This window comes from Filicampus tigris, chromosome 1 (assembly GCF_054856515.1).
Source record: "Filicampus tigris isolate MCC_2025a chromosome 1, RoL_Ftig_1.0, whole genome shotgun sequence".
In the NCBI taxonomy this organism is placed as follows: domain Eukaryota; kingdom Metazoa; phylum Chordata; class Actinopteri; order Syngnathiformes; family Syngnathidae; genus Filicampus; species Filicampus tigris.
This window is the reverse complement of record NC_141217.1, coordinates 33512765-33525137: the sequence shown is the minus strand read 5'-3', so window position 1 is coordinate 33525137 and position 12373 is coordinate 33512765. Positions and strand designations below refer to the sequence as shown.

At 41.5% G+C, this 12373-nt stretch overlaps 1 protein-coding gene across 1 annotated transcript; it reads right to left on the bottom strand.

Annotated features, from left to right (window-relative positions):
• Positions 1-3872: 3872 nt before the first annotated feature.
• Positions 3873-12373, bottom strand: mmp9 (matrix metallopeptidase 9). Its single transcript, XM_086034604.1, has 13 exons — positions 12134-12373; positions 10386-10624; positions 10002-10150; positions 8807-8935; positions 8555-8728; positions 8288-8461; positions 7977-8150; positions 6786-6941; positions 6497-6701; positions 6273-6415; positions 5912-6062; positions 5690-5793; positions 3873-4486 (listed from the first exon to the last, which is right to left on the bottom strand). Exons 1-13 carry the CDS (start codon positions 12272-12274, stop codon positions 4377-4379), a joined length of 2049 nt encoding a protein of 682 aa, XP_085890730.1. The 5' UTR covers positions 12275-12373; the 3' UTR covers positions 3873-4376.

The following is a 12373-nucleotide window of genomic DNA, read 5'->3' as shown; positions in this document are numbered from 1 at the left end:
CCACTCCCTCTCTATACTGGAACATGTGATGTCGGACATAATTTAACCAAAAATAATAATTTAATCAAACAATAATTACATACATTATCATAATATACGTATGATGCCCGCACTGACCCTTTACATTAGCCTGGGTTCCCTAACAGTATCCGGCTAGTGTTAAATGTGTTTTTCTATTACAGTATTCACCTGCTTTTCACATACTGAACCCAGCCTCAGAGGTTTCAAACCGCCAATAGATGCCGCGACATGGCACCAAAGCACCATTTTGGTGGAAATGAAGCACACAAAGATCCACAACACAGCATGCCTGAAGATGTCAGCAAAGCACTATCTGCTTGGACAAGGTCGTAACCTTGTCCAAACGAAGCTTCTGAACATACTTAAACATAGTTCGACACCAAGATGGTTCCAAAGCAACACTTTTGCAGAAATGAAACCCCTTAACTCACTCCAACATTGTCCCTTGGCACCAAGATGACACAAGTTAATTAAGCGGCAAAGCACTACGTTTGTCTAAATGCAGCTCCTCGATTCACTTCAACATAGTTCCTTCGTACCAAGATGCCACGGGATGGTGGGAATGCACTACTTTTATCCAAAAGAATCACGTGAATTTCACTTCAACGTGGTTCCTCGGCACCAAGACACCACATGATGGCAGTCGAGCATTACTTTTGTCCAAATGCAGCCCACGTACCTCTTATTTCCTTGGCATGAAGATGCCACAAAATAGCGCCAAAGCAATATTTTCCAGTCTCATATACACTCCCAAGCAATGCTTATATTGCTTTGGCCTGAGCAAGGAAACAACAAACTGTTTAGTTTTTCAACAAATAACATAGGAAAGAAACTGAAAAAAAATACTGTGCATCATTTACTCCATTTTATTTAAGCATTGTAACGCAGGAAATTGTCAAATGTCATTGTTTTACCATTTCATTTTCATGAAAAATGTATCTTTGTTTAGAGCAAATAATTCATCTTTGCGCATCTATCTATGTCAGTGTCATACGGTGACAGCCAGGACATTTAAAAATACTTGTCCACTAGATGGCAGCAGTATTGTGTAACCTTCCCATTTTACCCCCACCAGCCTCTTATGTCCTTCAATTTGAATGCATGAATGCACTCAGTACACTAGACTGAGGGCCACACACAAAAAGCAAGTTGCACTTGCTATTTCAGCTGTCATTTTCTCTTATATGTGCCTCAACAAGAATTAAAGTAACGAAAAAAATCTAAAGTGTAGCGCTTATCAATATAGACAGACACAGGATGTATTTTATGACCATTTCCGTCCAATTTATTATTACAACACTTTACAACTAGCAGCTGTGAGGTGTTCAAGTGCACTTGAAAAAGTCCACACACTGGGTGGGAAATTACACTTTTACACCACCTATGGATGTGTGTTCGGAAAGGCAGGGCTCGCTCCTCTCCATTGCTTGAACTGTTTCCAATTTCCATCTGGCGCATTGGACGAACCCTGTCCCACTACCCAGTTGGAGCGCTTAAAGATCGCTGCGCCACTCCTTTTTTGGGCACTGAATAACCAAACAGCACATTTGAACAACGCTCTGAGTTTCCGAATGGTCGGAGTGAAGCAGTGTGACCACGGGTAGTATTTCCCAACGCACCCACAGTCCAATACTGCCACCTAGTGAGCATTTTTGCGAACAACGTTTAAAGCGTCATCTATTTAAAAACAAAATCAGAATGAGCAAATCTTTTGCTTAGGGCAACATTTCATTTTTTAAAAGGACTAATTGGCAATGTCTATCGATGCGGTCAATAAAAATGCACTATTTATGTTGAAGTTAATTTTGTGTGTCGGGTGTTGGAGTAAAAAAAAAAGCAAACAAAAAAAAGAACAACAATAAAAAACTTATAAAGCTTGATTGGCATTGGAAATATTCAACAAGTCCCTGAAGGGAAAAAAAAACAAACCCCCCAAAAAACCTCAGGATATGTGAATCCCCTTATGAAAAAGTAGTATATAAGAAGTATACTTTATAAAGTATACTTAAGTATAAGTATAAGTGTACTCTGAACTATGTACTTGTGGTGTACTACAAAGTATACTAATTTAGTACTTTTTATACTAATTTGGAACAAATTCAGTTTATAAAAGTATACTCATGAAGTGTACTGCAAGTGCACTCATTTATATACTACTACTACACAAGTTGTATACTTCTAGTTAACGCTTTAATTTACAGGTTCATACTTTAACTATACCAAAAGGACACTAATTTATGCACCATTTTACTTGTACAGACCATGTGCATAGGAGTGGTCCGCTTGGTAGGAAAGTGGGATTAAAATGTTCAATCCTACGTTATAACATCAACGATTTGCTTGTGAACAGTGCAGTGAACTAATATACATTGATTCCATCAAGTCTCATAGACGCACTGTATGCGTCAAGGATGCAGACTCAACAACAGCAACAGGTTTGCCATTCAGGCTGTGTTTGTGTATGTGTCAGTATGACCAAAAAGAGTCATGTGTGACTTGTTTCTTTTAGCTGTTGGAGGCACTGCCAGATCCAATACTTAATACTCACAAGACTGTGGTCAGAGTGTGTGAGTGTGCTGATGGGCTCTTGGTGTTTTGCCTGTTTTGATGTTCGCCCGTGCTGGGGCTTATCCTTCTTTTAGCCATCTCCGGGGGCGGCCATTTTGTCTTCTGTCGACTGAAAATGACATCACAACTGCTCACAACGGCCAATCACGGCTCAGATTCAGAAAACAGGTCAGGCGCGATTGGTCGTTGTGAGCAGTTGTGATGTCATTTTCAGTCGACAGAAGACAAAATGGCTGCCCCCGGAGATAGCTAAAAACGAGTGGATTAACACTTATTCCACAAACGCAATATTTATCAGAATGCCCTGTTTCAACTAGTGGGCCTACTGGGAACATATTCTTGAAAAAAATATGTTTTGGTTGACTTCCGCTTTAAGAAGCATCATGAGACAACCATCTTAATTCTACTGCAGTTCTTGGCACTCTTACTGCCACCACGTGGACAGATTATGTGGGATTGTGTAAATAGTAGATGACACTTTGTGGATGGAAAAAAAAACTTTGTTTCATCATACTTTTTAAAAATATATATATACATACTTGTGAAAGTGGAATAGAGGCGAATTGAGAGAGCAGCTGAAAATATATATGACATTCCAGTTGTTTTTCTTCTACTGTTTACCAGATTTAATCGCTCGCATGAACTGTTTGCATCGTCTTTTGTCTTTTTCAGTAATACAAATGTTTTTGTTTAATATTCACGCTGAGCCTCCCAAGTCTCTAACTAAAGCATGTGTTGCAGTTTTAGATATTTCATGTCCACTGTCTGTCAGAAAGAGATTTGCCACAAGATGGCAATGCAGCACAACTGAACACATTAATTTGAATCGATGAATGAAGAGATAAACAAATAAGGTTATTAAGTTCTATTCAGGACAAATTAAACATGTATTTTCTTTGAGATGAAAGATAAAGGAGATAGATTCAACCAGTACAGTCAAGTTTAAAAGTAGATTAAAACTGGTTTGAAAGTACATGTCAAAATAGTTTGAAAGTATTAGTCATGGCATTAAGTTCACGTGACTCTTGTAAAGTGCATAAACGTTTGTATCACAAATGTGCAAAATTATATTGAGGATTTTATTTGCTAAGATTAAATTTGGGGAAAAAAAATGTTGAAAGTTTCATTTCTTAAAAATATGCATTCTAGACTTTTTGATTGAGCTCTTTATTTTGAAAACGGAGTACAATCCCCCGCCCCCCAAAAGAAACAATAGATACAACAATAGAAAAATACTCCATACTGAAACTGTTTAGTAAAGCAATGATGAAGTAATATCAAAATTGGTGTCGAGCTGAATGTTTATTTCACTGAAAGTTATGAAAACACATAAATAATTTAAAGTGAAAGAGCCATGCATTGTAAATCAGTGCAAATACTGGCTTCAAAGCCATGAAAAAAAAAAAAAAGAAGAAAGACAGCTCTTAAAAACAAAACATAATAATACTATAGATGGCAAAACAATCAAATACTGTAAAAAGTCTGCACCTGTCAGACACTTGCTATATAAATTATTTAAACAACTTGGAATTAGACCCTTTATAAGTCTTGAATGATTGGCATCCAATGCTGGCCATTATTATGCTGTAATTTCACATATGAACACATCAATGGCTGTGCTGTTTACATGCGTTTAAGGGCCAATGCAATGTGTGTTGTGTCACACCAGTGACGGCCGGCCAAAGAATAACCCAAGAAGTCATCAGGCACTGCACGTAAAACCTGATTTACGTTCTCCCTGATTCCAAGCGCGTTGCGATCCCATCCCGAGCGAGCGCACGTATGCTTCAAGAGTCGGAGCACCCCAGCAGGTCGTATTTGACGTAGCCCACGCGGTCCACCTGCTTGCTGGGCGTCATGCGCCAGTAGAAGCGGTCCCAGTAGAAGTAGGTGTAACCTAAAGCAGACATGTTTCAATTTGAACAATAGAACGCAAGGTTCGCGATTCTTCAGTCCGTGGCGTAGTGTGGGAAATGAATGTCGAGTAAAGCATTAAGAAAATCAGATACAGGAATATCTTAAAACCAGTTAGAAAACACATTTTAAAACATGTTCAATTGGTTTAGATTAAAGTCATATTTTGGAACTACTGGTAGTTTCAAAGGAGATCAAAAACAAATCTTAACAAGGCTCAAAATTATCTTTAAAGTAGACAAAACCGTTTGAAAGTATGTTAAAAGTAGTTTGCGCTATAGAAAATAAGTAGATCGAAATTAGATTCAAACCAGTTTCAGAGTAGATTACAACCATTTTCAAAGTAGACTAAAACTAGTTTCAATGTGGTTTAATTAGGACTTGTTTGAAAGTAGATTATACAGATTCAAACAAGTTTCGTCGAATAAAAAGAAGATAAAACATAATTAAGACCCATTTGAAACAAGATTAAAACTAGTTTCAAAGTAAATTAAGACAAGTATAAACGTAGATTTAAAAACTAGTTTGAGTCTTGATTAAACGTAGATCAAGACAAAGTAGATCAAAACCAATAGAGAAATACAAATTGAGAGCAAATAAAGACTAGTTTGAAAAGAAATTAAAACTGTGTTAAAAATACATTTTCAAAAAGTCTGTAAAGTCATTAAAACCTATTTGAGTAAAGTTTGAATTAGTTTAAATTACAGTGAGTTCAGTAAATGTAGTGTAAACACAGAAACAACAAACAGAAAGTTACAATCAACTTCAGAGTACTGTACCTTTAAGGCCAGGTCTGAAAATTGATTAAAACCAATTCAAGAATAGATGAAATCAAAACTATTTTTGGACTAACAATGGTCATCTTAACTCATTCAGTGCCAAGGACGTATTTATATGTCTTTGGGATTGAATGAGTTACACTCAACATTTATTTAACTCTTTCACTGCTAAGGAGATATTTATTTGTCTTTTCACAGTCCAGCCATTCAATCCCAGGAACGTATTTTTATATTTTAAAATATTTTCCAAACATTAGGGTAAAAGAGGGTCTGAAAATGTCTGGCACTGAATGAGTTAAAGGAGCCCTAACCACAGAGTTAGTCGTGCGTAGCAATGTGTAACGTTGACCATTTTGACGCAATGCCACTGACACCAATCAACGCTTTTGAGTGAGCGTGTCATTTACCGTTGAACTGGAAGACATCGTGAGGCTCACTGGGCACGCCGCCAAAGGCATTGTGTATGTATCGCGGGTAGCCCCTTTCAACCATCTGCGTCTTCACATCGAGCCTGCATTGACACACGACAACAACGACCGTAATCGTCAAACCGATAATGATAATAATAACTATAACGTCGGATCAACGTTACGGCTCAATTGTGTGTTTATTTATGAATTTGAACTCACCTCCAGTATTGGTCCCCACTGAAAAGCAGAACTTTGGATTTTCCCTTCTGCAGTGCTCCTTCTACCGTCCTCACGCTGGCAGGGAGGCCGAGCTTGTCGATGCTACGTGGGCCCAGAACGCTCTGTCCTGTGTACACCCAGAACTGGCGCCCTAAAAAGGACGTCAATGATTTGAAGGGACATCTTACATGTTGCCATTTCACTGATTGATTGCCTACAAATGGCGGATGTTAGTTACTCTATCGATGCCAGCGATGTATAATGACAGGCAGAACAATTACATGCTCTTCCCTGAGACGGCAGAAGGCACAATTAACGCGGGCTTCCGCACGTGCGTGTACGACGCGTGGAATCCACATACCAGAGAAGAAGTACAGTTTCCCGGTGAGAAGGTCTTCAAAGGCAGCATCGATGACCGTGGGCAGTGCCGGCCAACGCTCAGAAACTCGAAATGGACCTTTAACCTCGCCATTATTACCTCTGCTGGATTTCTTCCAGTAATATCTAATGAGCAAAAGGCCATGAGGACATGAGCGTACGTGACTGTGGCGAGACTCAAATGGGACACCGGGTTGTTTTCCTTACCCGTCACTGAAGAAATATAAATTGTTTTTAATGACGGTGATGCTGTCAAATTTGTTGACTTTGCAAACGTCTTTGGTTGTCGGGTCCACGGGTGTTGGTTCTGTGGTAGTTGTCGTAGGGACAGCTGGGGTGGTGGTGGTGGTGGTGGTGGTGGTGGTGGTGGTGGTAGGCCTAGGGGGTGTGGGATCTGGGCCTTTCCTGCGGCCTGAAAGCAATAGCATGTATTTCAATAAGGAGATCATCATTTTGAAAGCCAAACTTTCTTGGATGGCGGTATCGCTTGCCTTACCGTAGAGATACTGAATGCCCGCAATGTCGTCTTTGTGCAGGGAGAAGTTCTCCACGTAGGTGTACATGGGGTACATGAGTGCCTGTCGAATGTTGGAGTGATCCAGACCGAGCGCGTGTCCAAACTCGTGGGCGGCCACCAGGAACAGGCTGTAACCTGCGTGGTTTGGGAATGAAACAGGTAAAGGATCAAAAAAAAAAAAAAGAGAGTTTCTAATGTGTTGTTTCTAAATAGTTGTGTGTCTGGAGTCCGCAACCATCAAACGTAAAGTTAAAAGACAAAGTAAATCTTTTGGTAGCTGACATATTTCCTGACAAAGAGTTGCAGTGTGATGAAGTGCCGCATCCACCAGCGAAAGTACAAGTGACTATTTTATCTGGTCTTTATGAGGGTTCGCTTTTCTCTTCAGACTCCGGTCTGCTTTAGAAGAAGCACACACTCGCCTTGTCACAATGCCCTAGCTTTGCCTTGGTTGTCGCGGTGATGAAAGCCTATTGGACAGCCCAATGAAGAGGGGAGGCGGTCTGAGCGGTGGCTCATTTGCACGAGACAGAAGCTAGCTTGTGATAGCAGCCAAGTTGATGACATGCGGGCAGACGTATTTGTGTTCTTCTAAAGGAAGCGTACGAGAAGAAGGTGATGAAGTGCTGCCACCGGCAACGAAAATACATTGATACTTTTGCTTGTTCTTCGTGGGGCTGGATTTTCTCCTCAGACTCTATTCTGCTTGAGGATGCTTGAGAATGTCTTGTTGGAACACCCCCGCTCTGTCTCGGTTGATAAAGCCCATTGGCTCCCGTAGAACGGGCATTAGCATTGGCTCATTTGCACGAGACACAACTGCCCCCCGAATTGAAAAGTTTGAATTGAATCGAACGCTTTCAACCCGAGTAATTAGGGGTGTAACAAAAAAACGATTTTAATCGGAGAATGGTTTTGGCTTAACCGAACCGAATCGTTCCACTTTAAAATGTACCGTCCTTGAATCGTATCGCACCACACGTTTCGAGATACATATCGAATCATCTTTTATTGGAGAAATGCGCAAACCTAAGAGTGATACAAGTACCTACGGGTAGGTAGGTGTGTTGCAGTTTTTATTCTTTGTGGATGTCGAGCTGAGATTTGAACCCCAAACTGTGCTTCCCGAGGACATGTATCGTGAGGAAAATACGTCCTTTCATTTCTCACCATTATCCCGGCAGAAGCCCCATTTGTTGTCGTTATCGTAGCTGGCGGTGGTGGCGCACCACAGCCTGCCATCGCCGCGGCCCTCGCTGGTGCATGCGTCGTATTCCCGACCCTGGAAGGTGAACGGGAAGTGGCATGGCTCCCCCTCCGAATTCCCACCGGATACGGCAGTTTCTGCTCAGGTGGAGACACAAACATTAGTAAGGAGTGCTATAAGGTTTGGCGACATGGCCTTAAAATATTTTTATTTTCACCCAAAAAATAAAACAGTATTTGCAATTTTAATCGATTTTGCTCAAATCGACACACACCTCTACTGGGACAGAATCCGTATTTCTTGTCCTGGTCGAAGTTGTCTGTGGTGGCACACCAACGGTATCTGTCGTCGCGGCCCTCCGTGGTGCAGCCGCTGTACTCCTCGCCCTGGAAGACGAACGGGAAGACGCAGGGGGCGGCGTCGGCGTTCCCTCCAAAAGTGTACAGAACTGTTGGTTTGGGAGCGACAATTGTTTTATATCATCTTGGATTACATTACATGATAACTTTCATCTATCCAGCTATCGGATTGTCGGACTCACGTTCACTTGGACAGAAGCCGTATTTTTTGTCCCGGCCAAAATCAGAAGTGGTGGCGCACCACGGGAGGTTGTCCGTGCGGCCGTCAGTGGTGCACGTCGTGTAGGATTTACCCTCAAAAGTGAAGGGGAAGCGGCAAAAGGCACCCTCGGCGTTCCCATAGCGAGTCTTCACCACTTTTTGGAGACAGGAGAGATTGCAATTCACCCGAGAGAGCAGCAGATTGAGGCCCAAAAAGGGACGACGTCAACTACCTGCTCCTTTTCCCAGCGTCCAGTTTTCATCGTCATCGAAGTGGGCGTCTCCCTGGATCCCCTTTCCGGGGGGGTATGCGTGTGCCAGGAGGCCATCCTTGCCATCAAAGGGGTAAGGGTCTCCATGGTCTGGAATTTGCCAATTAATGTTACGGGGTTTTTTTTGTATGCCCAAAAATAGCCAAAGGTCAATGTGACCCTCTTCATGTTTAACCATCAAGAATTTATGCTTCCCTTGTAACACTACTCAAATGTTGGCCAAATTTGCATCGCGACAGGCCCAATGGGTGTCTAAATATAGTATGTCCTTATATTGGTTGGCTGTATTACAGGACTCTTGATCAAGAAAATGCTCAATGGGCCGGGGTAAAGAACGGAGTGGGGTTGAAAGTAGCCATACTTTGCCCACCTCTGATTATCGCTGCAACTAGGGCTGCTCGATTAAGCGATTTTGAACCGTAACCAAATTTTCAGGATAAAACGTTCAAATCGGCACGTTCGATTTTGTTATATCTAAGTGTAGCCCATTTGTACTTTCTGTATTGTGTTCGATTTGTACAACCTCTTCGTATTTGGACTTTCGGTTACTCTTCTCTTCGTATTAAGATCTCTGTTTTCCGGTGGTTAGTTCCGTGTTTGTCATGCGGTCACGTGAGTAGCGCGTTCAATCGAATTGCTGAAATGCGGAAGCGATTGTCCGCCTGCCGAGAAGAAAGTGACACATGTTGGGGATTGTGTGCGGCTATCTGAGCCGACTGCCGAGTGAGTGAGGAAGTGAAGTAGAGCGTATGCTCAACTGACGGAATTGGCCCGGTCGATGTTGAGCTAGGAGCCCAGGATTGAAACTTGGAAATTGCCTGGAATAGAACTGAACCATTCTGAATCATCCCTGCTCTGGTCAGGCTGGTAGGAGGCTGCATTTTAGCCGGCCGATACCCTTTATTGTACTTAAATTGACTGGCATTTTGAGTTCAAAGAAAGAGAAATTAAGTTTAAATAAAAGCCATTCAAAAATACTTCATTTTTCATTATTTTACAAAGAAATTGTAATCGTAAAATTGGGTTTGAGAGAAAATAATCGGGATTTTCTTATTAGGCAAAATCGAACAGCCCTAGCTGCAACTGTTCAAATCTGACCAACATTTCATCAGTAACGCCCCCAAAGATGAAGCCAGTGACTTCGTGTGTCACCTACCGCCTTTTCCAAACGACACCATGATGTCCGCCGTCCCTTCATAGAGGCGAGTGAACGTCAACGGGGTGACGTCACTCCAAACCTTGAAAGCTCTGGCAAAAGCGTCATCTGTCACGGAGATGTCCAAGTCTGGAGAGTAGTTCAAGATCCTGTGGGGAGAACCAAGCACCAAATTTATCTCAATGGATCCAGCAAAATATGGTATAATACGCATACTGGTCATAAAGAAAGTCTGCGTTTCAAAGTGTCTGAGTACCTCCACCACCGGCAAAAAAAAAAAAAAAAAAAAAAAAAAGCACAACTCTCCAAGTACTATCATGACCAACATTACAATCAAGCAACATAGAAGCCCAAGTGTTCATCCACGGCCGACCCTCGACTCACCTGTAGGTGACGTCATTGTGGTCCCATTTGAGGTCTTGGTCAAAGGTTTTGTAGTTGGCCACGTCGGGAAGGCCACAGCGCGGCTGCTTCATGGTCTCCAGGGTGGCCGAGTCCAACTGACCCGTTTCTTCCAGACCCATTTGATGCTGCATCTTCTTCAGGGCCGTGGTGGTGGACACCATGGACTGGAAGCCGCTGCGCTGCAGGCTCTCCATGTAGCCAAACTTGGTCAGGTAACTCTGTGGAATGAGTCCAAGCGGTGAGAGAAAATACAGTGCGGCAAGTAAGGATGTGCTGGGCAGGGTAATTCTTCCCTTTTAGCGATGAAGTGCAGGTTATTTGTCACGACAACTTTCTTTTAACCAATGGGCAACCCCCCCCCCCCCCCCAAAAAAAACATTGTATACTCCCTTTACACTGGTGTATCCAAAAAGAAAGAACCTAACATTTTTTTTACTCTAAAAAAAGTGGTGCCTTGAGTGTTTAATTCATTCATTCTTTCCCTAATGGAAATCTATTAGGGCCCAGAGTAAAACAACCGTTTTTTTGTAATGGGAAATAAAATTCAAAAAGAGGAAGATAACATTTGAATAAAAATGAAATATTGCACTTAATAAAAGCACACAGTAGTGACTTAACTCAATAGTATGTAAAGGAAATGAACAATTTTTGCCACTTTTTTTTTTTGCTTCATTTCAATTGGCACATATCTTGCAACTCAAAAGACTCATAAGTCAGGTCACTCTTATCTCAAGGCACCTCTGCAGTATCAAAAAACAAAAAGGAAAATCACATTTTTTTAATTAAACAAAAATACTCAGCCCAAAGGTTTTGGGACACTCTCGCTATATATTTTTGATTGTTTTTTATTATTTCATAGATGTTTTTTATCAAGGCATTTTCTTCAAGCAGCTTTTGTTGTTCAAAGTGCATCTTCACTGACGCGCACCGCTTACACTAACAACATTGCTGCGAACAAGGAGCTAGTCAGTGCTGACGACACAGCAACTTTTCCGACACCTACAGAATACAAAAAAAATGTGACTAGTTAATTTAAATCTGATAAGACAAACCACATTGGTAGAATCATTTTCACATTGTTTTTCTTGTATGACAGGAGGAATGAGCCTGGTGGAAGACAATTATTTTTAAATGATTATTTTTTTAACCTAAGTTATGTGCTTGAAGTTTATTGTTCACCGTTTACAAATACCATTCCACCAGCTTGCTGTCATTTTGTTATTTCAAATGTGTTTTTGTCATCTTGGTAGTTTTTTTTTTCTTTAAATGCTTTTTACATTATTTGTAGTTGAATTGTTTCTGTTTTTTTTGCCTCTGTAAAGCACCATAGATTAACTTTCGTGCCATACAAATAAACTTGCCTCGCAAGGACACTCTTCCATAAGGACCAGTCGAGCCATGAAGTTTGAGGCATCATTTTAAAAATTTTTTAAATTGTTGGAAATCTCATGTTTGTTTGGTTTTGCTACAATGCAAATTCCAGAACAGAGGGACAAAGAGCTTGTTTTGTAAAAATGCCGTTGAGATGTACTTTTTCTGCAAGGGGGGGGAAAAAAATACATTAAGATTGGAAATCAGGTTTTGTGGAAAAATGTGAGATTTCATTTTAAGGCCAGATTGCACAGTCCTAACGCCAGATGATTAGTTTCCACTTCCACTTCCCGACACAGCTTGACTGCTTTGTGAAAGCTCTCTTAACAAGACAACATGCACCATCTGCTACTCACTTGTGCCAGCTCCATATCAGTCATGTTTTTGATGATGTCTCCTGGAAACGTGACATGGACCGACTTGAGGGGAAGGCTCCATCCTTCCGGCACGGTGCCGAAGCCCCAGAGCAGACACACGAGCAAAGCGCAGGATCTCATGGCCGAGCCCGTCTGTGTGGGGGAAAAAAGTCAAATCGAAATGCGCAATCCGTCGAGTGTCCTCTTGTTGGCGTCTTGCCGCTCTTGTGTCCTCGTTTA